The sequence below is a fragment of the Hippopotamus amphibius genome, chromosome 15, assembly GCF_030028045.1.
Source record: "Hippopotamus amphibius kiboko isolate mHipAmp2 chromosome 15, mHipAmp2.hap2, whole genome shotgun sequence".
In the NCBI taxonomy this organism is placed as follows: Eukaryota; Metazoa; Chordata; class Mammalia; order Artiodactyla; family Hippopotamidae; genus Hippopotamus; species Hippopotamus amphibius.
The window spans coordinates 42,379,971-42,406,506 of NC_080200.1; the positions used below are offsets into that span (position 1 = coordinate 42,379,971).

The 26,536-nt window shown below is 42.5% G+C and overlaps 1 protein-coding gene across 9 annotated transcripts in view; it reads right to left on the reverse strand.

Annotated features, from left to right (window-relative positions):
• The window catches only part of RAI14 (retinoic acid induced 14), a 154,382-nt gene that overhangs the window by 32,122 nt on the left and 95,724 nt on the right, over window positions 1-26,536 (reverse strand). For all 9 annotated transcript variants that reach the window (XM_057709427.1, XM_057709420.1, XM_057709429.1 and 6 more), the window contains exon 4: window positions 1,003-1,091. In XM_057709427.1, coding sequence (XP_057565410.1) covers window positions 1,003-1,091 — 89 coding nt within the window. The remainder of the gene's footprint in view (window positions 1-1,002; window positions 1,092-26,536) is intronic.

Sequence of the window (26,536 nt, forward strand, 5' to 3'; positions counted from 1 at the left end):
CTGACAAATCTGCCCCCAAGATGAGTACTCTGAGGTGTCAGTGTTTTGAGGGAAGGGAAAGGGATCAATTATGGATTAATGAAAAGCCTAAATAAAGACTATGGAATAGACTGATTTTATATTCCAGTAAAAACCAACAAAAGCCTATTAGAAGACAAAGATTTTCAAGTACAACATAGAAATGAAAATCCATCAGTAGTTGCTTTGATCTTTTAGTGTGGCCAACAGGGGCAGAGTCCCAGGCTGGAGACCCCAGGGGCTCCTTCCTGCAAAAACAATGTTCATAAAAGACAAGACTACGCTTCCTTTTCTATTTGCCTTGATCATCATTTACCAACATTGGTGTTACACTAGCATCACCTGGGAGCTTTACAGAACATCGGTTGGATGGAAACGTTCAGACAGTGGAATCTGAATTTCAGAAGGCAGCACTTTGGTATACATGTGTGGGGTTGTGTGTGTGTATGTACAGGCGTGTGCACATGAGCACACGTGCTGTTTATTCTTTCCTCTCCCCCTTTCTCTCCCTCCCTTTCTCCCCTCCAACTCCCAGGTGATTCAGATGCACTCAAGCAAGTTAGGGGTGCAGACCATGGATAGCTTGTCCTCTTGAGGATCCTGGCTTCTGTCCACAGAACCTCAACTCAGCTAGTTGACAAAATGAGCGCCTACACAATTCACTCCATTCATCACCTCATACCATGATTCATAAAAACAAAAATTAGGGAAGAGTTCTTGGTCCCTACATATAATCTTAGAAAATAAAATCTGTAAATGGGGGATAAGAAGCACATAGTCTCTAGCTGACTAACCACATATAAGATGAAAACACCGGTAAAGGCACGAATAATGAAACCATGTCAGATCCTAATCACTGGAGGAGATTCTCTGTTCTTCTTCCGCTTATCTGTACATTGTAAATGTTCCACAATAAATATGTGTCACCCTTGTGATACTTACTCTCCTGCTGGCCTGTGGACGTAAGAGAAAAAAACCACATACCGGCAGTGTCCTGGGCTGTCACGTCCACGCCATGTGTAACCATGACCCTGAGGCATTCCACGTGTCCTTTTGTAGCAGCAAGATGAAAACTGGAAAAGAGTAACACAATCTCTTTAAGATTTCCACTCTTCAGAGTTCATCTCTGACCATGTTTTTGCCTCTTCGTGTACACCTTCTCTCACTTGAGCTGCACAGCCGCCTCGTGAGCCGGTATCATTATCAACCTCATTTTTAAAGAGGAAGAAACGCAGGCTCAAAGTGGTCTGATGATTTGCTCATTGACACTTTTTATGACGTGATGCATGAGGAGCTGGATCCTGAAAAAAAAGTAAGATGCAACTACGTTCCTTGTCCCTTTAGGAAAGAATAGCCAGAGTCCCAACTATATAAGACGTAATTTCTCAACTTTTCGCTGTTGTCTAGTGTTGTCACCAAAGCCTGTATTTTTAATACACTTTATGAAGGGAAATTTGTCTGAGTCAAACAGTGGTCAAGTTTCTTGAACAGCAAGGTCAAATCCATCGTTGTGTTCTCGCTGAATAACAATGGTTGTATACAACTTTCGTTAAGGGGCTAGTGTGTGCCAGCTACCCACTTTAATACGCTATATTACTACCCACTTTAATACATTATCTCTTTTCATTCCTATAAAAGCTTCCGAGGTGAGTCCTAACACCACTCGTTAGATGGCAGGGGTCTACACTCAGCCAGGTACAAACAACATTACGGAAAGCCCACAACTAGGCTCTAGAACTCGAGGACACTTGGGAGTACAAACCTCGCTCAGCATGTTTAGACTTGGACTGGAAAGGAACGACATCCAAATGCCATCCCCGCCACCATCCCCGCAGACCCCGGGGTGAAGGGCAGTTACACAGGCAGAAGGAAAGCACAGTTCCACCAGGCATTCAGGCCCAGAGGTTGAGAAGGCAAAAACCCCAGGAAGGTCTCCCCTGCCGAGGTCTTCCCTCTTCTCAGCCTCCTTCCTACAGAAGGAGGTTAAGGAGCTTTCCATCTCTCCTCCTCCCTCAGTTCTGTCTTACGGAATTACCTTCTCAGGATACTTGTTGGTGTCTGTACCTCTAAGTTAATATCCAAGTAATATTTCTTCACAGGACAGGACATGTCACTGGGGGCCCAGGATCACACCCAACTAGCAAATCCAAGAGCTAAACCGATTCAAACCCAAGTCAGCTTGACTCCACACCTCAGCTCTGGAGAACTAAGCTGAGGGACAACGGCCAGGTCAGCAACTGGGGATACAACAGTCCTGGCTGCAAATCAGTCATACGTCAGCTTCATATCTTTGGGAGGTCAGTTTAACTTCTCAGAGCCTAAATTTCCTCCACTGTACAAGGTGGGGATTGACTCAGATGATATCTGATGGTCCCTCTGGCTCTAACATTCTTTAAAATGATAAACTAAAGCTTACCTGGCTCCAGTCACACTATTTCTGCATGTGCAATGTTCTTTACAGTCAAAATCCACTTTGTAGGTGATTATACATTATGGTGAAACTTTGATCATACAGAATGACTTGGAAATGTGGTGACTTGTTTAAATGGAATTCCCGATTAAATACGGCTTAACCTCCCTAAAAGGCACTGCAATAATACCTGTTTTCAGCATTGTTGAGGTAACTTAACTTTATAAGTCATCTTTAAGCAGTGAATTGTTCGATCATAGTGGAAGGTTTCTAAAATCTCCCGTTTTGGTAACAGTATATGTTACATAATTTAATTGCTCTTGAGGACATGAAATCACCACTAAGAGCCTCAATGACTGAACTCTGCTTTCAAGGCTATGAATCTAAATGCTCCAGAGTATTAAGCTCTAGTATTTATTAATATTTATCCTTTCTAAATATCTCTGCATTTGCTTCATAGCTATACATTCTGCTATCACCTATGACAAGGCGAGAACTCAGTCAAAATGATCTGGACAAAAGGACAGCCATATCTTTTGCTAAAGATAATAGTACCAGAATTAGTAATTAGCGAACTCACATGCATACATACACACACACACACACACACACAAAGCATAAAAGCATGTACAGATACAGAACTTTCTTTTTAAGAACTTTTATTGAGATACAGTTAACATGCAATGAACTGCATATATTTAGAGTGTACAATTTGGTATCCCAATCTCCCAATTCATTCCCCCCCCAACTCTCCCCGCTTTCCCCACTTGGGGTCCATATGTTTGTTCTCTACATCTGTGTCTTTATTTCTGCCTTGCAAACTGGTTGATTTGGACCATTTTTCTATATTCCGCATATATATGTTAATATACTATATTTGTTTTTCTCTCTGACTCACTTCACTCTGTATGACCGTCTCTAGGTCCATCCATGTCTCTACAAATGTCCCAGTTTCATTGCTTTTTACAGCTGAGTAACATTCCATTGTATATATGTACCACATCTTTTTTATCCATTCACCTGTTGATGGACATTTAGGTTGCCTCCATATCCTGGCTATTGTAAATAGTGCTGCAATGAACATTGGAGTGCATGTGTCTTTTTGAATTACGGTGTTCTCTGGGTATATGACCAGCAGTGGGATTGCTGGGTCATATGGTAACTCTATTTTTAGTTTTGCAAGGAACCTCCATACTGTTCTCCATAGTGGCTGTATCAATTTACATTCCCACCAACAGTGCAAGAGCGTTCCCTTTTCTCCACACCCTCTCCGGCATTTACTGTTTGTAGATTTTCTGATGATGCCCATTCTCACCGGTGTGAGGTGATACCTCACTGTAGTATTGATTTGCGTTTCTCTAATAATGAGTGATGTTGAGCAGCTTTTCATGAGCCTCTTTGCCATCCATCTGTCTTCTTTGGAGAAATGCCTATTTAGGTCTTCTGCCCATTTTTTGAATGGGTTGTTTTTTTGATATTGAGCTGGATAAACTGTTTATATATTTTGGAGATCAATCCTTTGTCTGTTGATTCACTTGCAAATATTTTCTCCCATTCTGAGGGTTGTCTTTTCGTCTTGCTTCTAGTTTCCTTTGCTGTGCAGAAGCTTTGAAGTTTCATTAGGTCCCACTTATTTATTTTTGTTTTTATTTCCATTATTCTAAAGGGTGGATCAAAAAAGATCTTGCTGTTATTTACATCGAAGAGTGTTCTGCCTATGTTTTCCTCTAGGAGTTTTATAGTGTCTGGCCTTACATTTAGGTCTTTAATCCATTTTGAGTTTATTTCTGTGTATGGTGTTAAGGAGTGTTCTAATTTCATTCTTTTACAAGTAGCTGTCCAGTTTTCCTAGCACCACTTATTGAAGAGGCTGCCTTTTCTCCATTGTATATCCTTGCCTCCTTTGTCATAGATGAGTTGACCATAGTTTATCTCTGGGATTTCTATCCTGTTCCATTGTTCTTGTTTCTGTTTTTGTGCCAAATACCATACTGTCTTGATCACTGTGGCCTTGTAGTATAGGCTGAAGTCAGGAAGCCTGATTCCACCAACTCCGTCTTTCCATCTCAAGATTGCTTTGGCTATTCGGGGTCTTCTGCGTATCCATACAAATTGTAAAGTTTCTTGCTCTACTTCTGTGAAAAATGCCATTGGTAATTTGATCGGGATTGCATTGAATCTGTAAATTACTTTGGGTAGTATAGTCATTTTCACAATGTTGATTCTTCCAATCCAAGAACGTGGTATGACCCTCCATCTGTTTGTGTCTTCTTTGATTTCTTTCATTAGTGTCTTATAGTTTTCTGAGTACAGGTCTTTTACCTCCTTGGTTAGGTTTATTCCTAGGTATTTTATTCTTTTTGTTGCAATGGTGAATGGGATTGTTTCCTTAGTTTCTCTTTCTGATCTTTCATTGTTAGTGTTTAGAAATGCAAGAGATTTCTGTTGTTAATTTTGTATTCTGAAACTTTACCAAATTCATTGATTAGCTCAAGTAGTTTTCTGCTGGCATCTTTAGGATTTTCTATGTATAATATCATGTCATCTGCGAACAGAGACAGTTTTACTTCCTCTTTTCCAAACTGGATTCCTTTTATATCTTTTTCTTCTGATTGCTGTGGCAAGGACTTCCAAAACTATGTTGAATAGTAGTGGCGAGAGTGGACATCCTTGTCTTGTTCCTGATCTTAGAGGGAACACTTCCAGTTTTTCACCATTGAGGATGATGTTTGCTGTGGGTTTGTCATATATGGCCTTTATTATGTTGAGGCAGGTTCCCTCTATGCCCACCTTTCTGGAGAGTTTTTATCATAAATACGTGTTGAATTTTGTCAAAAGCTTTTTCTGCATCTATTGAGATGATCATGAGGTTTTTATCCTTCAGTTTGTTAATATGGTGTGTCACATTGATTGATTTGCATATATTGAAGAATCCTTGCATTCCAGGGATAAACCCCACTTGATCATGGTGTATGATCCTTTCAATGTGTTGTTGGATTCTGTTGGTTAGTATTTTGTTGAGGATTTTTGCATCTAAATTCATCAGTGATATAGGTCTGTAATTTTCATTTTTTGTAGTATCTTTGTCTGGTTTTGGTATCTGAGTGATGGTGGCCTCATAAAATGAGTTTGGGAGTGTTCCTTCCCCTGCAAGTTTTTGGAAGAGCTTGAGAAGGATGGGTGTTAGCTCTTCTCTAAATGTTTGATAAAATTCACCCGGGAATCCATCTTGTCCTGGACTTTTGTTTGTTGGGAGATTTTTAATCACAGTTTCAATTTCATTACTTGTGATTGGTCTGTTCATATTTTCTATTTCTTCCTAATTCAGTCTTGGAAGGTTATGCTTTTCTAAGAATCTGTCCATTTCATCCAAGTTGTCCATTTTATTGGCATATAGTTGCTTGTAGTAGTCTCTTATGGTGCTTTTTATTTCTGTGGTGTCTGTTGTAACGTCTCCTGTTTCATTTCTAATTTTATTGATTTGAGTCCTCTCCCTCTTTTTCTTGATGAGTCTTGCTAGAAGTTTATCGATTTTATTTATCTTCTCAAAGAATCAGCTTTTAGTTTTATTGAGTTTTGCTATCCTTTTCTTTGTTTCTATTTCATTTATTTCTGCTCTGATCCTTTATGATCTCTCTCCATCTACTAACTCTGGGTTTTGTTTGCTCTTCTTTCTCTAGTTTCTTTAGGTGTAAGGTTAGATTGTTTATTTGGGAATTTTCTTGTTTCTTGAGGTAGGATTGTATTGCTATAAAATTCCCTCTTAGAACTGCCTTTGCTGCATCCCATAGGTTTTGGATCGTTCATTGTGTTTTCACTGTCATTTGTCTCTAGGTATTTTTTGATTTCCTCTTTGATTTCTTCAGTGATCTATTGGTTATTTAGTAGCATATTGTTTAGCCTCCATGTGTTTGTTTTTTTTACAATTTTTTGCCTGTAATTGATTTCTAATCTCATCTCATTGTGGTCAGAAAAGATGCTTGATATGATTTCAATTTTCTTGAATTTACCAAGGCTTGATTTATGACCCAAAATCTGATCTATCCTGGAGAATGTTCCATGTGCACTTGAGAAGAACGTGTAATCTGCTGTTTTTGGATGTAATGTCCTATAGATAGCTATTAAATCCAGCTGATTTATTGTGTCATTTAAAGCTTGTGTTTCCTTATTAATTTTTGGTCTGGATGATCTGTCCATTGGTGTAAGTGGGGTGTTAAGGTCCCCCACTATGATTGTGTTACTGTAGATTTCCTCTTTCATAGTTGTTAGCATTTGCCTTATGTATTGAGGTGCTCCTATATTGGGTGCATGTATATTTGTAATTGTTACCTCTTCTTCTTGGATTGATCCCTTGATCTTCATGTAGTGTCCTTTCTTGTCTCTTGTAACACTTGTTATTTTAAAGTCTATTTTATCTGATATGACTATTGCTACTCCAGCTTTCTTTTGATTTTCATTTGCATGGAATATCTTTTTCCATCCCCTCACTTGCAGTCTGTATGTGTCCCTAGGTCTGAAGTGGGTCTCTTGGAGACAGCATATATATGGGTCTTGTTTTTGTATCCAGTCAGCCAGTATGTGTCTTTTGGTTGGTGCATTTAGTCCACTTACATTCAAGGTAATTATCGATATGTATGTTCCTATTGCCATTCTCTTAATTGTTTTGTTTTTGTTTCTGTAGGTCCTTTTCTTCTCTTATGTTTTCCACTTAGAGTAGTTCCTTTAGCATTTGTTGTAGAGTGGGTTTGGTGGTGCTGCATTCTCTTAGCTGCTGCTTGTCTGTAAAGCTTTTGACTTCTCTGTCGAATCTGAATGAGATCCTTGCTGGGTAGAATATGCTTGGTTGTAGGTTCTTCCCTTTCATCACTTGAAATACATCATGCCACTCCCTTCTGGCTTGCAGGGTTTCTGCTGAGAAATCAGCTGTTAACCTGATGGGAGTTCCCTTGTATTTGTCATTTTTCCCTTGTTGCTTTTAATAACTTTTCTCTGTCTTTAATTTTTGTCAATTTGACTACTATATGTCTTGGCATGTTTCTCCTTGGGTTTATCCTGCCTGGAACTCTCTGTGCTTCCTGCACTCGGGTAGCTATTTCCTTTCCCATGTTAGGGAAGTTTTCAACTATAATCTCTCCCAATATTTTCTTGGGTCCTTTCTCTCTTTCTTCTCCTTCTGGGACCACTATACTGTGAATGTTGGTGCATTTAACATTGTCCCAGAGGTCTCTTAGGCTGTCTTCAGTTCTTTTCATTTTTTTTCTTTATTCTTTTCTGCATCAGTGATTATCACATTCTGTCTTCCAGGTCACTTATGTGCCCTTCTGCCTCAGTTAATCTGCTGTTGGTTCCTTCTAGTGTATTTTTCATTTCAGTTATTGTGTTGCATATCTCTGTTTGTTTGCTCTTTAATTCTTCTAGGTCTTCGGTAAACCTTTCTTGCAACTTTTTGATCTTTGAATCCAGTCTTTTTTCAAAGTCCTGGATCATCTTCACCATCATTATTTTGAATTATTTTTCTGGAAGGGTGCCTATCTCCTCTTCATTTAGTTGTTTTTCTGGGGTTTTATCTTGTCCCTTCATCTGGTACAAAGTCTTTTGCCTTTTCATTTTCTCTATCTTTCTGTGGCTGTGGTTTTCAGTTCCACAAGACAAAATACTGCTGATACTGCTTGATACTGCTGTCTGCCCTGTTGTGGAGGAAGCTATCTAGGAGGCTCGTGCGTGCTTCCTGATGGAGGACTGATGGTGGGTTGGGCCGGGTGGGCACAGCTCAGTGAAACTTTGATTTGGTGGGTGGAGCTCAGTAAAACTTTAATCTGCTCGTCTGCCAATGGGTGGGGCTGTGTTCCCACCTTGTTAGTTGTTTTGGCCTGAGACTACCCAGCACTAGAGCTTACAGGCTTTTTGGTGGGGCTAATGGTGGACTCTGTGAGGGCTCACACAAATGAGTACTTCCCAGAACCCCTGCCACCAGTACCCTTGTCTCCTCGGTGAGCCACAGCTGACCCCCACCTCTGCAGGCAACCCTCCAACACCAGCAGGTAGGTCTGGTTCAGTCTCCTATGGGGTCACTGCTCCTTTCCCCTGGGTCCTGGTGAGCACACTTTTTATTGTGCCCTCCAAGAGTGGAGTCTCTTGTTTCCCCCAGTCCTGTGGAGGTCCTGCAATCAAATCCCGCTGGCTTTCAAAGTCTGATTCTCTGGGGATTCCTCCTCCCGTTGCTGGACCCCCAGGTTGGGAAGCCTGACGTGGGGTTCAGAACGCTCACTTTAGCGGGTGGACTTCTGCGGTATAACTGTTCTCCAGCTTGTGATTCACCCACCCAGTATTTATGGGATTTGATTTTAACGTGATTGCACTCCTGCTACCATCTCGTTGAGTCTGACTGCGGCTTCTCCTTTGTCTCTGGATGTGGGGTGTCTTTTTTGGTGAGTTCCACTGTCTTTCTGTCGATGATTGTTCAGCAGTTAGTTGAATTCTGGTGCTCCTGCAAGAGGGAGTGAGCACACGTCCTCCTACTCCGCCACCTTGATCTCGACCTCCAGATACAGAACTTTTGATTGAAGTTTAATGTATGTAAAGAAAGCTACACATAAATTGTATAGCCTGCTAAAACTTCACAAATGGAACATGCATCTTTTACCTTCATACTAAAGAAACAGAGCTTGGCCAGAGACACAAAATCCCTCCTCGTATCTCCTGCTAGGACCCCAGATGCTTTCCATGTGCCCCTTTGAGTTACTAACTCTTTTCCCCCTGTAATATTTATATTTTTTCTACTCTGAGCCTTCCTGGATTACCTCTAAATTGCACACTCTATTAATAGCAGATTGAAATTGCAGACACACATGACAACAAAGCAGTACTGCAGGCCACTACAGCACATTGGTAAATATGCTCTGATGAAGGTGACATGCTCGTCTGTGGATGACTTGATGGCCTTCCTCTACCTCCTCTGTGAAGGTCACAGTGCTGAGGGCCAGCTCTTCAAAATCTACAGCTGCAGCTCTTCTGGGTTTTGGTAACTGATTTCTCTCCTTGCCTCTTCAGGTGTGGGTCGTGGTGGTGGTGGTGAAATATATTCCCACTGTTACTAGCCAGGGCTGCATTTCCAACCTTGCTCGTTTAATCTGACCACAAGTTTGTAAACAATTCCTTTCTTAACTGCTCATCAACTAGCCTATTTGAGTGCTACCTGTTTCCTACTGGGACCTTGAATGATTCCAGTGTTAGGTACTTGGTGTGTGATCATCTACAGGAAGAACTATTCGGTTTCTGTGCACATTATGAGATTAAATATTTACAAGGCAAAATTCAGCCTTGAAAAATGTTTGATTAGAGAAGGTGTCAGAGTAGAAAGACCCTGAGCTCCCCTCCCCTCCATGGGCACACCACAATTACATCTATTTACAAGGAAACTAGTAATGAAAGATCAGAGGACTAGTAGAAAAGATCTTCTACGACCAAAGATATGAAGAAGGAACCACAACGAGATGGGTTGGAGGGGCAGAGAGGTGTTATAGCCAAGACCCACACCCTGGGCGGGTAACCCACAAAGAAGAGGATAATTAGAATTGCAGAGGTTCTCCCCAAGGAGTGAGGGGTGGCCCTGCACCAGGAAGATGAGCCCCTAGAATGTCTGGCTTTGAAGGTCAGCAGAGCTTACTTTCAGGAGAGCCAGAGGGCTGTGGGAAATAGAGACTCCACTCTTAAAAGGCTCACACAAAATCCCACACACTCTGGAAGTTAGGACAGAAATGGTTATTTGAAAGGAGCTTGGGTCAGACCCAGCTGCTGATCTTGGAGAGGCAGGAGGCAACTGGAGCTCACTCTTGGGCCACAGACACTAGTGACAGGCATTTATGCCCACACTTATATAGGTAATTAATCTATGACAAAGGAGGCAAGAATACACAACAGGGAAAAGACAGTCTCTTCAACAAATGGTGTTGGAAAAATTGGATAGTTACACACAAAACAATCAATTTAGACTACTTTCTCATACCATATACAAACATCAACACAATACGGATTAAAGACTTAAATGTAAGACCTGAAACTATAAAACTTCTAGAAGAAAACACAGGCAGTATGCTCTTTGATGTCAATCTTAATATTTTTTTTCTGGCTATGTCTCTTCAGCCAAGGAAAACAAAAGCAAAAATAAATAAATGGGACCTAATCAAACTAAAAAACTTCTGCACAGCAAAGAGAACTATCAGCAAAACAAAAAGGCCATCTACTGAATAGAAGATATTTGCAAACAGTATATTTGATAATAGGTTAATATCCAAAGAACTCATACAACATCAAAAAAAAAAAACCAATTAAAAAATGGGCAGAGGATCTGAATAGACATTTTTCCAAAGAAGACATACAGATGGCCAACAGGCACATGAAAAGATGCTCAGCATCACTTATCAGGGAAATGCAAATCAAAACCACAATGAGATATCACTTCACACCTGCCAGAATGGTTACTATCTAAAAGACAACAAATAACAAGTGTTGGCGAGGATGTAGAGAAAAGGAATCCTAGCACACCTTTGGCACGAATATGAATTGGTGCAGACTCTATGGAAAACAGTAAGGAAATTCCTCAGAAAATTAAAAATAGAACTACCATATGACCTAGCAATTCCACTCCTGGGTATTTATCCGAAGAAAATGAAACCACTAATTAGAAAAGATACATGCACCCCAATGTTCATCATAGCATTTATACAAGAGCCAAGGTATGAAAGCATCATACGTGTCCATCAATAGATGAATGGATAAAGAAGATGTGGTACACATATACAATGGACTATTAGCCATAAAAAAGAATGAAATCTTGCCATTTGCTTCAACATGTACGAGGGGTTATTACGCTAAGTGAAATAAGTCAGAGACAAATACCACATGATTTCACTTATATGCGGAATCTAAAAAAACAAAACAAATGAACAAGCATTACTAAACAGAAAATGGATGGTTATAGATACGGGTGGTTGCCAGAGGGGAGGGTGGAGGAGGGAGGAAAGAAATTAGTGACGGAGAGTACAAACTTCCAGTGGCAAAATCAATGAGTCATGGGTATGAAGTGTACACTGTGGGGAATAAAGTCAGTAACTATATAATATCTTTGTATGGTGACAGATTGTAACCAGACCTGTCATTGTGATCATTTTGGAATATATAGAAATACCAAATCACTATGTTGTGTAACAAGAACTAAGGGTTGTAGGTCAATTATACTTCAAAAACAAACAAATAAACAAACCAACTCATAGAAAAAGAGATCAGATTTATGGTTACCAGAGGTGAGGGACTTTGGGGAAGGGGAACTGGATGAAGGCAGTCAAAAGGTATGAACATCCGGTTTTTTAAAAATGTATTAGAGATGACAACTAGATATTTTTACTGCTTAGGTGTTTTATTTCTATGAATTTTTTATTTAATTCAGGCCATGAGTAATAACATCATAAAGAAATTTATTAAAATATTGGCCAAGGCAAAAGAACTATTTATGAGTAGAGGATAAAGAATGAAACAGTATCTTTTTTTAGCTAAAACAAAAGCAAAACAAAACAGAAAACCAACAACTACTCAAAGTCACAGATCTTATTTATCTATAAACTTACCCTCTCTACCCCTTCTCCCCTCCCACAACCGGATTATTTTGAGGCAAATCTCACTTACCATATCCTTTCATCTCTGAACTCTTCTACATATATACTTAAAAGATAAGCACTTTTACAAAGTAGAAACAATAATGCAACGAAATCCTTTGTATCCAATACCATGTCTAACTTCAATGGGAACAACCTTGTTTCATCTATACACTTACCATTATTATTTTGAAGCAAATCTCATGTCATATCATTTCATTCATAACTATTTCAATACATCTCAAAAATAAAATAGCTCTTTATGAAAATGTAATAACAATACCATCATCACACCTGAAAAATGTAATAATTCTTCAATAATGTCAAATATTCAGGCATTGGTGTTCATATTTCCAACTGTTTCATAAATGTCATTTTTAAATAGTTCATGTGAATCAAAATTCAAAACAGGTCAACGTGTTGAGATTTGGCTGATGTCTAATAACGTTCCCTCTTTCTTTTTTGGTCCTTGTAATTTGTTTTATGAAAAAGCCATGGGTTTGGGCTTTTTTAGTGTCCGGATTTTTCAGTAGAATTGTCAGCATCTGGACTTTTCTGTACCTCCCTCCCCATAGCATCTTTTCTCTTGTCTCTATGTGTCCTGTAAGCTTGCAGCGAGGTCTAGAGACTTGGTTTGGTACAGGCTCAGTTTTTCAGTAAGGTTACTTCATGAGTGGTACACGCACTTCCGCTGGAGACACCTAATGTCTAGTTGACTCGCTTTCAGTGACGTCAGCAGCCACTGATAATCACTACTTGGAGTCATCCTTTGATTTGGAGTGGGCAAAATGGTGACACTCTATTATTTCATTCTTATTCATTGGCTGGGAATTCTTCTAGAGAAAAAAAAAATTCCCTCAATTACAATTTAGTTCTCCTGAAATATAGTTTGTAGAGGAAAGAGAAATATCTGACCTTTTACTTAAATACAAGTTTTCATAAGAATGAGTTGGTTCTCTTGTATCCTCTAAAGGAGAACACTGTGGCATGAGAGGATTAACTCATGTAAGTTCAATAGACCTGTGTATGATAGTCAATCAGTTCTCTAGATTGTGTTGTAAACAAATTTAAGCATTTTCACCATCGTATATCCCAATATTTAATGCTATAATAAACACACGTAATACCCATTGCCAAAAAATAGTTCAACTCTGCATGTAATTGAGTTGACGGTTCAAGATATTTGGGCATTTTGGCTAAAATGCTTTGATAGGAGAATGCGTCAAATCCCTTTCATTGTATGGAATATGATAAGTGACTTCAAAAGGGCTTTTGGATATAGTGTTAGGCCAAAATAGGAGCCAGTTAAAAACGTTTAAGATACCCGACTCTAAGGATAAGAAAAACAACTGCACAAATAAGAGCCAGCGCTCAATAGAACACCCCATGATGCAAAAAAAGGAATGCTATTATTCAGATTTTAAACTGTGAATTTGGTCTTGAAAAAATATCCAATATCCCATCTACAATACATATGGGCACACACAACTGTACATACTACAGCCGTGTTCTACAACTGGGAAACTCTTTTAAAGTTCTATGAGCACATCCTGTGGAATATCAAGGGTTCTTCAGTAATGAATCAGAAGTAAAAAAAAAAAAGTCTAGTAAAATCTTCAATACCATATACTATATTCTATACTCTCTCTATAAAAATACTGTATACTATTCTTTACAATACATACTATATACACTATTCTATACTATGTTCTACCATTAAATAAAATCTGTGGGCTAGATTTAGAAAGAGAAAATATAAAATAAGAAAGAATAACTATCAAGACATACAGTTATTTGGAATCTACTGATCACTGTGATTAAATACTCTGTTACTCTTAAAGTACCCCTTTGCTTAATAATATATCAGAAAATCATTTGACTACCTAACTTGGGATAAAACGTCTGTAACCTGAGTTTGCTAAATCAATCATCACATAAAAGAAAACCTAAATGGTCAGTGTACTGATTTAGCTTTGTCCTGTTCTTGAGAAAGCTGTACAAATGCAGAAGAAATAAGGCACAAATTAGACAATGAGATGACTCTGTCACCAAGTCCCTAATAAACCATCTCTTTCACAGCCCAGTATCACTTGTACCCTCACTCTAGCTTCCTTACACCTGAACAGCAACCAACCACTAACAAAAAAAGCTGCATCATTTGGTCAATTCTCCTCCAGCTGCTGGAAGAGAAAGCCCTGTCTTCTCTCTCTCTCATTCCCCCAGCCCTGTGCCTAGAAGCAGCTCTTAATCAAGCTCTTAAGCCCTTGTACAGAAAGGCAAGATGGGAAAGCTAGATTGTTATTTTGTGTGTGTACTTAATTTGGGTATCCAGTCATTTTAAGGTTTTAACTTCAAAAAATCTGGTCCTTATTCCAAATATCCATGATTTGGAAAAATTAAAACTTCCAAACTTAGAGCTTTATTAAAGCTTAGAGGAAGGACAAAGACGTAGTCAGATGAGAAAGTATTACAAGAAGCGGATACTGACGAGGCAATACACATAATCTTTAAGGGCTCTGGCTAAATGGATTTGAATCTGCACTTTGCCACTTAATAATGCATGATCTTGGGTGAGCTCTCTCTGTATCTCAGTTTCCACATCTGTAAAATGGGCTGTAAGAAGTCAATGAGGTATATGTAAAAGCACTTTGGATGTGTAAACATCCAAAAAAATGCCACCAATTATTAGAGCCTCATCAACACAAGGCAAGGCACAGAGTCTGAGACGTGTTGTGTAATAAAAGGATTTGTCTCGATGTTCAGAAAAGACAGGCTAGCACCAATTAGCTCAGAACCATCACTGCTTAAGAAATGAAGCAGGGAAGAGAGGAGGAGAGGAAAGCAAGAAGAAAGCAAGAAAGAGAGAGTTGTAGACAGTTGCAGATGACCAAAAAATTTAACAAACATCTGAGCCCAGCCCTGTCTAATGCTCACACTTGAGCTGCTAACACTACGGCACCTTGCACGGAAGTGATAATCCCAAAAGCAGGGTTTGCCAGCAACAAGTCATTAGCATTCAGCCTCTGAATGTGAACAAGAAGCAGAGCCAACTCTTAATAAGATGCTCAAGTGGAAAGCTGGGTTCGGTTGGGTGGGAAAACATGATTAGTCACTGACAGAACCTGGATTTGTAAATGACAGTGAGAGGTTTCCTTTCTCATGCAGTGACTGATAGATGCAGGCACCCTCGAGGCGGCAGTGCCCGTGACTGGTGGGCGCTGGTCTGGACTGCAGGTGGGCACCTGTGGGATGACCTCAGGCTGAGGCAGGAGATGGCACCCCAGGTCTGTACACGACTAATGAAGAGCATGGCTGGTGGCCTCTAGTGGCCTGTGGCCTGGAGAGCTGATAAAAGAACACACCTCTAGATAAACACAGTTTGCAGATGGGGGGGAAGCGGGCAGACAAAGTAGTAGGCCAATGAACAGCCCCCTCCATGGCCCCAACACAGAGACTGTTCTTAACAAGGTTAATTCTAGGGCGCTGGAACTAACCCGAGCGTGGGATAAGTTTGATATTTCTGTAGTTGTATATTTTTATAAACTGCTATAGCTCAATATATTAATTCACTCATCTATTTACTATACCAGGGTATTTATTGGCCAGACACTGTCTAAGCACATGGTGAGAAACATATGGTGCCCAAAAGAAACCCCTCATGGATCTCAGCTTTTAGTAGGAAAACTAAAGATAAACCAGTGGTTCTCAACTGGGGGTGACTTTGCTCCACCCAGGGAACATGTGGCAACGTCTGGAGACATTTTTGATTACTCACGGAGTCGGGGGTGGGCAGATGCTCCCAGTGTCTAATGTGTAAAGACCAGAGATGCTGCTAAACATCCAACAATGCACAGGACAGCCCCCACAGCTAACAGTTCTCTGACTAGTCTAAAAATGTCAATAATACCAACATATCGAAATGCCAGTAGCATCCAGGTTGAGAAACTCTGTGATAAACCACTTAAAACAAATGCATGATGCTGAGATATAATTCTATCAAAACACATTAAACAAAGACTGAAGAAACAGCATGAGCAGATTTCAATCTTCCTACTGAGATATATTTTATGGTATGTGCATCCATCATTTTAAAATGTACAATTCAGTTGTTTTTAGTATATTCACAAAGTTGTGCAACCAGCATCACTATCTAACTCCAGAACATTTTCATCAACTTAGGAAAAAACCCTCACACCCATTAGTATTCACTCTCCATTCCCATGCCCACCATTGGCCATCACTAATCTACTTTCTGTATCTATGGATCTACTTTCTGTATCTATGGATTTGTCTATTCTGGACATTTCATCAAGAAGGAATCATACAATACGTGCTCTTTTGTGTTTGGCTTCTTCTTTCGGCCTGTTTTCAAGGTTCATCCATGTTGCAGCATACACCAGTACCAACATTCCTTCCACTGGGTGGATATGTCATATTTTTGTTTATCCGTTCATTGGTTATGCACATGTGGGTTGTTTCTACTTTTTGGTTATTGTAAATAATGCTGCTGAAACATTTGTGTACAAGTGTTTGTACGGACACCTGTTTTCAATTCCAGTGGCTACAGACCTAGGAGAGGAACTGCTGTGGCACATGGTGACCGTGTTCATGTCTTTAAGGAAACGCTAGACTATCTTCTGAAGCTGCTGCACCATTTTACACCCCCAGCAACAACATGAGGGCTCCCGTGTGTCCACATCCTAGCCAGGACTTTTTATCTTCTGGCAAGTTTTAATTTAAGCGATGAGAATTTTAATTACACCTAAATTTCCCACAGAGGAAACATTTAAGTTTGTCTTCATGAACCCTTTGAGGTAGTTATTTCAGCTAATTATCTGCTGAAATTTCCCCTTAGGGGAATAGAAGAGTGAAGGCAAAACAAATTCAGAACATCGTTTGGCTTTGTCTCTGCAGGCTTTTACACCGAATTAAAAAGTGTGGCCCTTCCTTGATTTCAAAGACAAAAAACATCCATCAGGAGTTGACAGCAATGTCTTTTATGAGAGATTCTGTTGGCTTGTTTATCTCTTCATTTAGACAGGTCAAGAACTCAGTGGAGGAGGGAGGAGTATAAAAACCTTTATCCACCCCTCTAACCCCAAGCCCAGTGACAGGGACACTTGTCACAGCCCGGGGATAAAGCAGGGTGGCTGTCCAGATTCCAGTGCAGCCAAAGTGACAGCACTTCAACAGCCTAAGTCTTGGATACCCACTGAGTGATCCGTGGACCAGGAGCTCATTAGAAATGCAGGCTCTCAGACCCCACCCCACATCACTGACTCAAAAACTGTGTTTTACAAGTATCCCAGCTGCTTCCCCGTGCACAACACTGCGAAGCGCTGCTCTAAAGGAAGGGTGAGGAGCTAAGAACCTCAAGCCATCCTTTTTACCGAGGCACCTATTGTTTCAAAGTTCTTTTGAAAACATAATCCCCTTATTCCCTGAGCCTTGAAAGCAATCCTGTGGATGTGCCCCACCAAAAAGGAATCCATCCTGTTTTAAGTTTCATTGTAACAGGCAACGTGTAGCTTTGCTTATACAACTCAGCTGGGCCCTTCCACAGAGGGGTGACTAAAAGGCAGAGTGGCCTGAAGATTTACATCAGCTCCTTTGATCCCGCGGCTGCTTACTGGTATTTGGAATGTCTCTGCTTTTGTCACTTGGAAAGTTCCCAAGTCCGTGCTTAAGAGTTTTGTGGCTCCTGGTCTCTCCCCTCCAATCACCCCTTTCTCTTCCTCCTCCCTCCCTCCTCTCCAGCCCCCTCTCTCGGCCCCTCCAACCCCTAAAAGAGACCAAGACAACCTTGAGAGCCCCAGGACAGCAGCTGGATAGCACCCTGAAGGCACAAGAGGAAGAACTGGCAGAAAGAGAGTGAGTAGCCCAGGAGGCCAGGATACCCAGGCTGGGTTTGCTGCCTTGTTGCTGTGTCATCGTGGCTGAGGTACCTAACTTCAGTTCCCTCACCTCTAAAGCATGTTTGGGCAACTAAAAAACATCAGCATCAGTAATAATAGCAGCTTATCTTGGACTTCCCTGGTGGCGCAGTGGTTCAGAATCCACCTGCCAGTGCAGGGGACACGGGTTTGAGCCCTGGTCGAAGAAGATTCCACGTGCTGCGGAGCAACTAACTGAACCTGCGCACACAATTACTGAAGCCCGTGAGCCCTAGAGCCCACATGCCACAACTACTGAGCCCAAGTGCCGCAACTACTGAAGCCCAGGTACTCTAGGGCCCACATGCCACAACTAAAGTCTGCGTGCCTAGAGCCCGTGCTCTACCACAAGAGAAGCCACCGCAACGAGAAGCCCCTGAATCGCAACGAAGAGTAGCCCCTGCTCACCACAACTAGAGAAAGCTGCACACAGCAATGAAGTCCCAACACAGCCATAAATAAATAAACAAATAAACATTAAAAAAAAATAATAGCAGCTTATCTATTGAAACATAATGGACTAATGAATATTTTAACTCATTACATCCCCCAACCAGCCTCTGGGAGGGGTAATTATCACCGTCCCCATTTTACAGAGGAGGAAACTGAGGCACAGAGAAGTCCAGGAAGCTTGCCCAAAGTCCCAGAACCAATAAGCAGGGGAGCCTGGATTTGACCTCCACATTCTGCCTGCAGCCCTTCATCACCACGCTGAGAAATTGCACGATTTGTTAGATCACTCTGCAAACTGTGAAACACCACATAATATAACTTACTGGCTGTGCTGCTCTTTAAGAAACAAAGTTTAAACTAAAATAACTGGAAATATTTGGCCAAAAAGCATATACAGGCTTCTCGCTGGGACTGATTAGGGTTGCCAGTGGTCTCAAATGGAAAGAGTGTAATCCAAGCGCTACAGCAAACAGAGCCTGCGACAGAGGCTTCGTTTCCTACAGAACCGCTCGGTAAGCTGTTCTCAAATTCGATGCCTCGGGACAAGGCCGGGATATTTCTCAAGGCCCTTAACCTGAAGAAGATTTGAACTGTTACTATTCAAAAGCCTAAGAGTGATGGCTGGGAAAGTTCCTTCTATCTTTCAGAGTAATAACAAACGCCATTCTTCTGGTTTCTGATTGCCAGCTGAGGCGTATGTTTGGAGGAAACACAAGATTACTGAGGCTACTTTCAGAAGATTTGGATTTTTTAGGCACATTCATTCATAGATGATCTCACTCAAACCAGTGGACCCTTTGCACACCCCAGCTCCTGATACCAAAAGAGCTGGCCAGCCGAGTGAGGTCGGGAATGCAACAGGCTGGCCACCACCAGCAGCTCTCCAGTCCCGTCCACTGCCTCTGCAACCAATTTTCACTCCCCAAGTCAATCAAGCTACAAAGAAATGCTCATACACCAAACCCCACCAGCACCAGACATGCCCAGAATCTCGGCGTGTCAGAAGGTTCCAGAAGGATGAACTGGCTCAACATCTTCACTTTACAGATGAAGACACTGAGGCTCAGAGAGGTTAGGAGATGTGTAAAAGATCAGGACTTGAGTTCACCGTTCTGACGAAGAGCAGTTCCTCCCTGCGAAACCCACATCTCCCTCCTTTCCTTTTAAAGCCCTTTATTTCCAGGAGGGGTCATTATGGTTGGTGACACTCAGAAATACTTCGCGGTAATAAGCAACTTTTCATAACCCCTTGAGAGCCCCAGCATTTCCCGAATCGCCTATACGTTCATTGCATTCCTTTTGTAAGACACCTTTCTGGAGGGGGAAAAATGATATTAAATCCTATCAAAATGAATCAGGGAAATTAAGTATTTGGAATTAGGATTTAATCCAAAATCTTCCTGTGGCCCACCAGGCTGTATGTGAGGAGGTCCTGGCTCTCACTGTGATCTCACCTTCTAGCTCTTTCCCTGTTGGTTGGGCACATCAAGTACCCTCCCACCTGAGAGCATTTGCCTTGCTGTTCCCTCCACCAGGACAGCAGTTCCAGAAGAGTGCATGGCTTGGCACCTCATTCCAATCAGGAATCTGCTCAAATGAAGGTGTCTGCTCCCAGAGGCCTTTCCTTCCCAGATTTATTCAAAGTGGCCCCTGGCTGCTTCTTTTGCTTCAACGCACCTGGTATTACATTAAAGGGGCATGTGGTTATCGTCTGACTGCCCCGTTAGACTATACCTTCCATGGGGGCAGAGATTCTGTCTTGCCTACTGCAATTTCCCTAGCACACAGAAATAATCTGGGGAGGGGGGTGGGGGGGGGTGATGCAAGGCTTCAGTTTTGAATTTGCCTTTTCCATCTGAAGTTTCTATTTTGCGTTGCCCTAAACCAAGGCACACCCATAAACTGGCATGACCATGTTTTTTTTCAGGTCATACTAAGTTTTTTTTTAAAAAATTTAAAAAATATATATATTTATTTATTGGCTGCGTTGGATCTTTGTTGCTGCACACGGGCTCTAGGCACATGGGCTTCAGTAGTTGTGGCACGTGGGCTCAATAGTTGTGGCTCGTGGGCTCTAGAGCACAAGCTCAGTAGTTGTGGCGCATGGACTTAGTTGCTCCGTGGCATGTGGGATCTTTCCGGCCCAGGGCTCGAACCCGTGTCCCCTGCACTGTCAGGAGGATTCTTAACCACTGCGTCACCAGGGAAGCCCAATACTATAAGTTCTTAAGAGAGAAGCTGTGTCCTTTTTGTTGTTATTACAAGCTTGGTTTTGCTTCCCGACACCATGGCATGTGGTGGTTTTTAAAGTGTGGCCCCTGCTCCAGCAGCACTGGCATCACTGGGAGCTTGCTGGAAATGCGGATTCTGAGGATCCTGCCCAGACCCAGAGGAGGGGCCCATCAATCTGCGTTTTAACAAGCCCCCAGGGGATTCTCATACAGGTCCGATTTTTAGGACCACTGGCATAGGAGGCAGAAGCGTGAACTAAAAGTCAGTATTCTTTGGTTTTGGCCTCAATTCTGCCATCCCCACGTATGGGACAATAAAGTCACTCACATTCCTTGGCCTCAGTTTATTCATCTGGTCCATAGGACCGCTGAAACCTTTTTCAGCTCTCAAGTCTATGTTCCAACCCAGCCTACCAACTGTTTCATAGCACCTACGTGCTGCAACATCTAAATTCTAATGAGGTCACTGAGCTCAAAGGAGGCTTAGCACACACCCAGTATTTCAACAGGACATTCCTTAACCCTAAAAGACCTGGGTTCCCATTTCAGATTATCATCTGAGGGTAAGGAAGGCATCACTGTCTTAATAGCCTCTAGTCAAAAAAGCATTGAAAACCTAAATTCTACTCTACTAGTAGGGGTCAGCCCTGTGGGCCCAAGAGGAATCACCTCAGTCAAAGAAGTGGTAGGGCTGCCAGGCTTTCAGCTATTTCAAAGGCAGCTGCAACAGGGACTCTGATCGCGGCCTCTATTAGGAACTGAGGTGACAGTTTGAGAAATGGACACATGGATTGCCTTTTCCCGCTAAACATTTCAGGTGGATGTAATACATGGTGACTGGCATAAAAGAAATAAAGTGTGTAAAAACAGGATTACTGTCCTTTAAGTGCCCACGATGTGATCATGGAATCAGCCGTGCTTCTTCTGGGGACAGAGATCTCCTGCGGACAGGAGGAGCAGAGGCTGAAAGACCACACACTCAGAGCCAAGAAACCCTGCGACACTTCAGCCGAGCCTTAGCTCTTTTTCTTCAGGATTGTTTGGTCTCACAAATGCAGTCTTAAAACATCCCTTGGGCAGTATGAAACCTCCTTTAGGGCAAATGATTTGTTTCTCGTATTCAGGCTATTCCCCCAGACTCTACCACCCAGAATGGGTGATTTGCACCAGTTTCCAAACCTTTCTGACCCACATTTTCCTCTTCACAAATTACTGCAGGGTGACTGAGAGCATCAGATGAAAAATACCTGAGGGAAACTGACAGGGTCTTTAAAATGAGTGAAAGAATCAACTCTCTGTTGAATGAATGGCACACAGGAAAGCCCCCAGCCCACTGTTGGGCACTCAATATATTAACATGATACACAACAATTCCTCTCTTATTAATTGGGGAAGATTGGGCTCTAACCCTGATAGTGTAATAACAGGGATAAGATAAGCACAGGTAACCAAGACCTATCAAATCCTAGGTGGTTGAAGAGAGGCCGTGGTGAGATGGAGCTCACTCGCTTTGGAAGTTACAAAAAGCTTCAGGAAAGCGACGGCTAGCTGGACCTTGAATGACTCAGCAGCACGAGTGGCGGTGATGGCATTCTGGAAGGCATGAATTTCAGGGATGCAGGTGGGGAAGCAGGAGTATTTCTAAAGGACAGGCACGTGTTGCGTGATCTCACGTGCCTCAACCCTGGAAGTGTCCAGTGGCTGCCAGCGTGAGAACCTCCTGCCCCAGGTGCCCCTCCTCTCGCAGGGTTAGGCTATGTGGAGGTCACTGCCTGCGGGTGCTGACGGCCACGCCCATCCGCCCCTGCTCCGCCCTCTATCACAGCCCACTCCGTTTCCCAGGCTCTCCTGACCTCTGCATGTGGGGGCAGGTCCCGCTGGTGGAGGGCACAGCAAAGCCAGACTGCTGCAACCTGGGCAACAACGAGCCATCTGAGTGTCTAAAATCCTTCCTTCTCAATACACTTAATCCAGCTTTGCAAACAGTTTTAAAATGAAAAATCCTGTGATCCCACCAATATTTTAATCAGTGTAGTTCTTAATCCCCAAATCTATTCTCCTCAATTTGCAGTACTTCCCTGGGTTACAAGTCTTCCTTCCAAAGCACAATTTTGCAACATGATCTGCTGGCTTTAACCTACAACACTATTTCCCTTTAAAAACCTTGTGAATGATATTAGTGTAATATAATTTACTTTATGCCAAAATTTACCTTTCATTTTTATTCTGTGCACAAGCATTATATATACATGGATGTACGTGTGTGCACGTTAGAAAAAACTCCACCTGGGCTAGGTGGGCCTTCCTCAGCCCACCTGTAACCTATCATGGGGGAAAACCTGTTGGGAAGCTTTGGGCTAAGAAGCCTGGGGTCTCACTGCAGAGTGTTCAGCGCCATGGTTCTCAGTTTGGACTGACCATTCAAGTCACCTGGGTGCTTTAAACAACCCCCACGCCCAGACTGCACCCCACACCAATTACACAGGTACTGGGAGGGTGACACCCAGCACAGCACTTTTCAAAGCTGTGCAGGTGCTTCTAATGGGAGTTAAGTTGAGAACCACTGATCTAGTGTCAAGTGGGTCCCTGACCTTGAACTGCTATGATACACTCTGGAGGAAGGGAAGGAAACCATGACCGTGGTGTGGTTTTTCTTTTCCACTTGGGATGGCCTCCATCCACACTGTTACCAACACCCACGCTGTCCCTGGCTTCCTCTGTCCCCACCCACATCCTCCCCATCCATTCTCTCAGGCCCACCTCGCATCACACCTCAGGCACAAAGCATTCCTGCGCTACTCCAGCGCTTCACGAACACCTCCTCCCACCTTGAAGCCCCTACAGTTAGTCGTTTATGATTCAGCACATAACTATTCCCCAGTGCATCCACGGGTCTCGTCTTCTCGGCCAGAGGCTATGCATCTTGTAGGGAAGGACCAAATCCTCTCCTTCTTTTACCCGTGCTTAAGATACAGTTTGGAGCATCTCAGACAACAGAGTTTGGGACATTTTAGTACCTCCCAACTAGAAGCAAACATTTGGGCACGTTTGCAAGATAGGAACAGACATTATGTCACCTTCAAAAACTGACTCCACCGAAAGCAGAGTAGATGTGCTATACAGCAATTATAGCTTTCAGTTCCTCCCTCTGCCAAATGCTAACAGGATTTAGACAAGACACCGGGTGGTTCTGCCTGGAAGGTGGTTTTGCTGGGAAGGAAGCTGCAATTACGCATAAAGCATACAGCAGTTTCAGGTAAATGAACCGGGCGGCTCCGTCAGAGAGGAACTGGAGGAAGGCGACCAGGTGGTGTGACTTGATTTCCAAGACTGGACTGAGAAAACCCCACTCCCATCCCTATCTTAAGAAAACAGCAAGAATCAAAAGTACAACAAGCCACCCGCCAGAGGAGCCCCTTCTCGACCTGACTGGCAGAATTCAAGGGCCACCTCCCCAATTTTACACGTAAGCTCTGCAGTCATCTAAAAATACTCGCACAAGTTCTTGTTTTCAGAGCCAAAAAGATCAGGTTTCTGAACCGTGGGCTCTGGATGCAGACAACGTACGTATGCATATTTATCTCCATACACACATGGCTGGGTGGTATTTCTTCAAATACCACAGTCCCAGCAGTGATTTTATTTAGTCTGGTTGTTCCTAAAACAAACACACATAACTTTAATTAAATGCACATCCAAATGTAGGGGAAACCATCTTGAAACAATTAGCCTGCTCCATGGTGAGAGGTTTTAGGGCAATGGCATGCTCCCCCTTCCTCACCTCCACCCTGGAAAGCGAACAGATGGGCTGCGGGAAGCCAAGCCCGACTCCATAAACACAGCCCGCAGCTGTAACTCTCTGCCCTGCTCTGTTTTGTTCTCTTCTGACCCAAGACACCACCCTTCTTTTACTCTTTGCAAAATGAATTCCGGTCATTCAACGGCTTTCACTTTTCTCTCTTTTTAACCCCTCCCCTCTTTGATCCGTTTTAGAGGGAGAAAATTTTCAGACAAGGTTTCTTATCTCTCCCTAAAGGAAATATTGCAGGAAGAACTGAAAAGTCTGAAGAATCACCAAACCACCCATCTGGTTATTGACCCTGGGTTATGGAGGCTTCTGGAGAATGTCTGCCGAGATGGCTGCCTCATTCTTGGGACTTTCCGGGTCGTCTGGTTCTCTAGGTAGTGAAGGCTGAGGATTTCTCTACTGAAAGTGCACGGGAAGCTGGGAGAGACAAGTGTCAGGCTGTGATGTTCACCAGGATAGCTTTTTCCCTCTTGAACCCCAAGTTACCTCACCCCTAATAACTGTACCCGTGAGATAGTACCAGAAGAGAGTGTTTTCGCCATTAGGAACATGCTGGTACGTTCACGTCCACAAATACCAACCAAATGCCTCCTGTATGCCTGGAACAGTGGGAGAGACCAACACAGCCACTGAAACCATATGATCCCCATCCTCAGGGAGGCTCTGCGCTGTAAGAGATTCAAGTTATTCAGAAAACACAGATCGTATTTAAGCTCTAGAGACTTTTCTGTTGTAACAACATCAAGCTCTAAATCAAGAGTCTAGCATTTCAAAGAGAAGAAAAATCAAACAAGGGACTGCAAGTATCAGGGAGGAAGGCATTCTGGACCAGCGAACCTGGGCAAACCCCTGACGGTCCTACAGGAGGCGAGGGCAGGGAGCAGACAGCACCACCTCTGGTAGGAGGAATGTGTGAGAAAACAGCTAAGTGAGGGCAGGGCCATGAGGAGGCCTTTGAAAGCCAAAATCAGGACTCGACGCTGTCAGGAAGCAGCAAAACGCTGTGTATCACCAAGCAAGATGACAAGATGTGTTATCACAGAAGCTTGCTAGGAAATAGGCCTCCACATTAATTTTGATATGGAGGTGTGGATAAATCAAAGGGTAAACCCTAATGAGAATGAGGCCACGTCCTGTCAAGGACCTAACTTTCAGGTGTGTGATCTAGTCTTACCCTTTGGAGACAAATGTAAAACATTCCATACACATCCACCCACAAATGCTGGCGCACAGGGTTGCTCTGGCGGGAGGGACACCCTGCCCGCCATGAATTCAGAACTGCTTCTAGGAGGTCCCCAGTTCATCTGCCACCAAACCAAATGCACATGCAAAGAACAGGAACAAGAACAGCAAAGGCTCTGTCGCTCGAGGGAGACACATGTACACTCGGGCAGGAATGCATAGCTTAGACTAACCCAAATCCAGAAGTGCAGACGTGCAAGGTGAGAAGGCAGAAGCCAAGGGAACAACTCTGCCTCGGGCTCCCTGTACAACAGGATGCTAGGCCTTGCAGAATTACGTGGTACCAAAGGGACAGGCGAGATGATTCCCTCAGCACCCCCCTCTTTCTCAATACTAGGACCATTAGATTTGAATGAAAATATGAAGCCAGATAGATATAATTCCATGGTGCCTTTGAAAATTAAATTCTTATAGTTATCAGTTAATAACTTTAATCATCAAAAGGAACAGCCCGAGCAGAAAATTTAAATGTCAGCAGATGATGACTTACGGAAAATCTTGCACGTAAAAATTTAATTACCTCCTCTCTTCCTTTCCCATAGAGTTCCTCTAGCTTTCTACCTAAGTGTCACTGAAGGGAAAGACGGTGGCTTGTAAGTGATGTTAGAACTGCTTCTGGGCTTAATTCAGGGAGAGATGTATCATGTGGGCCTCAGTTTTATCATCTTCTAAATGGAGGTGGTGTTGTTTGATAACTGCTGTGTGTATTTCTAGCCTAGAGAAAATAGAATGAAAGTCTACTGAGTCATGCTACAACAAGGATGAACCTTGAAAACATTATGCTAAGTGAA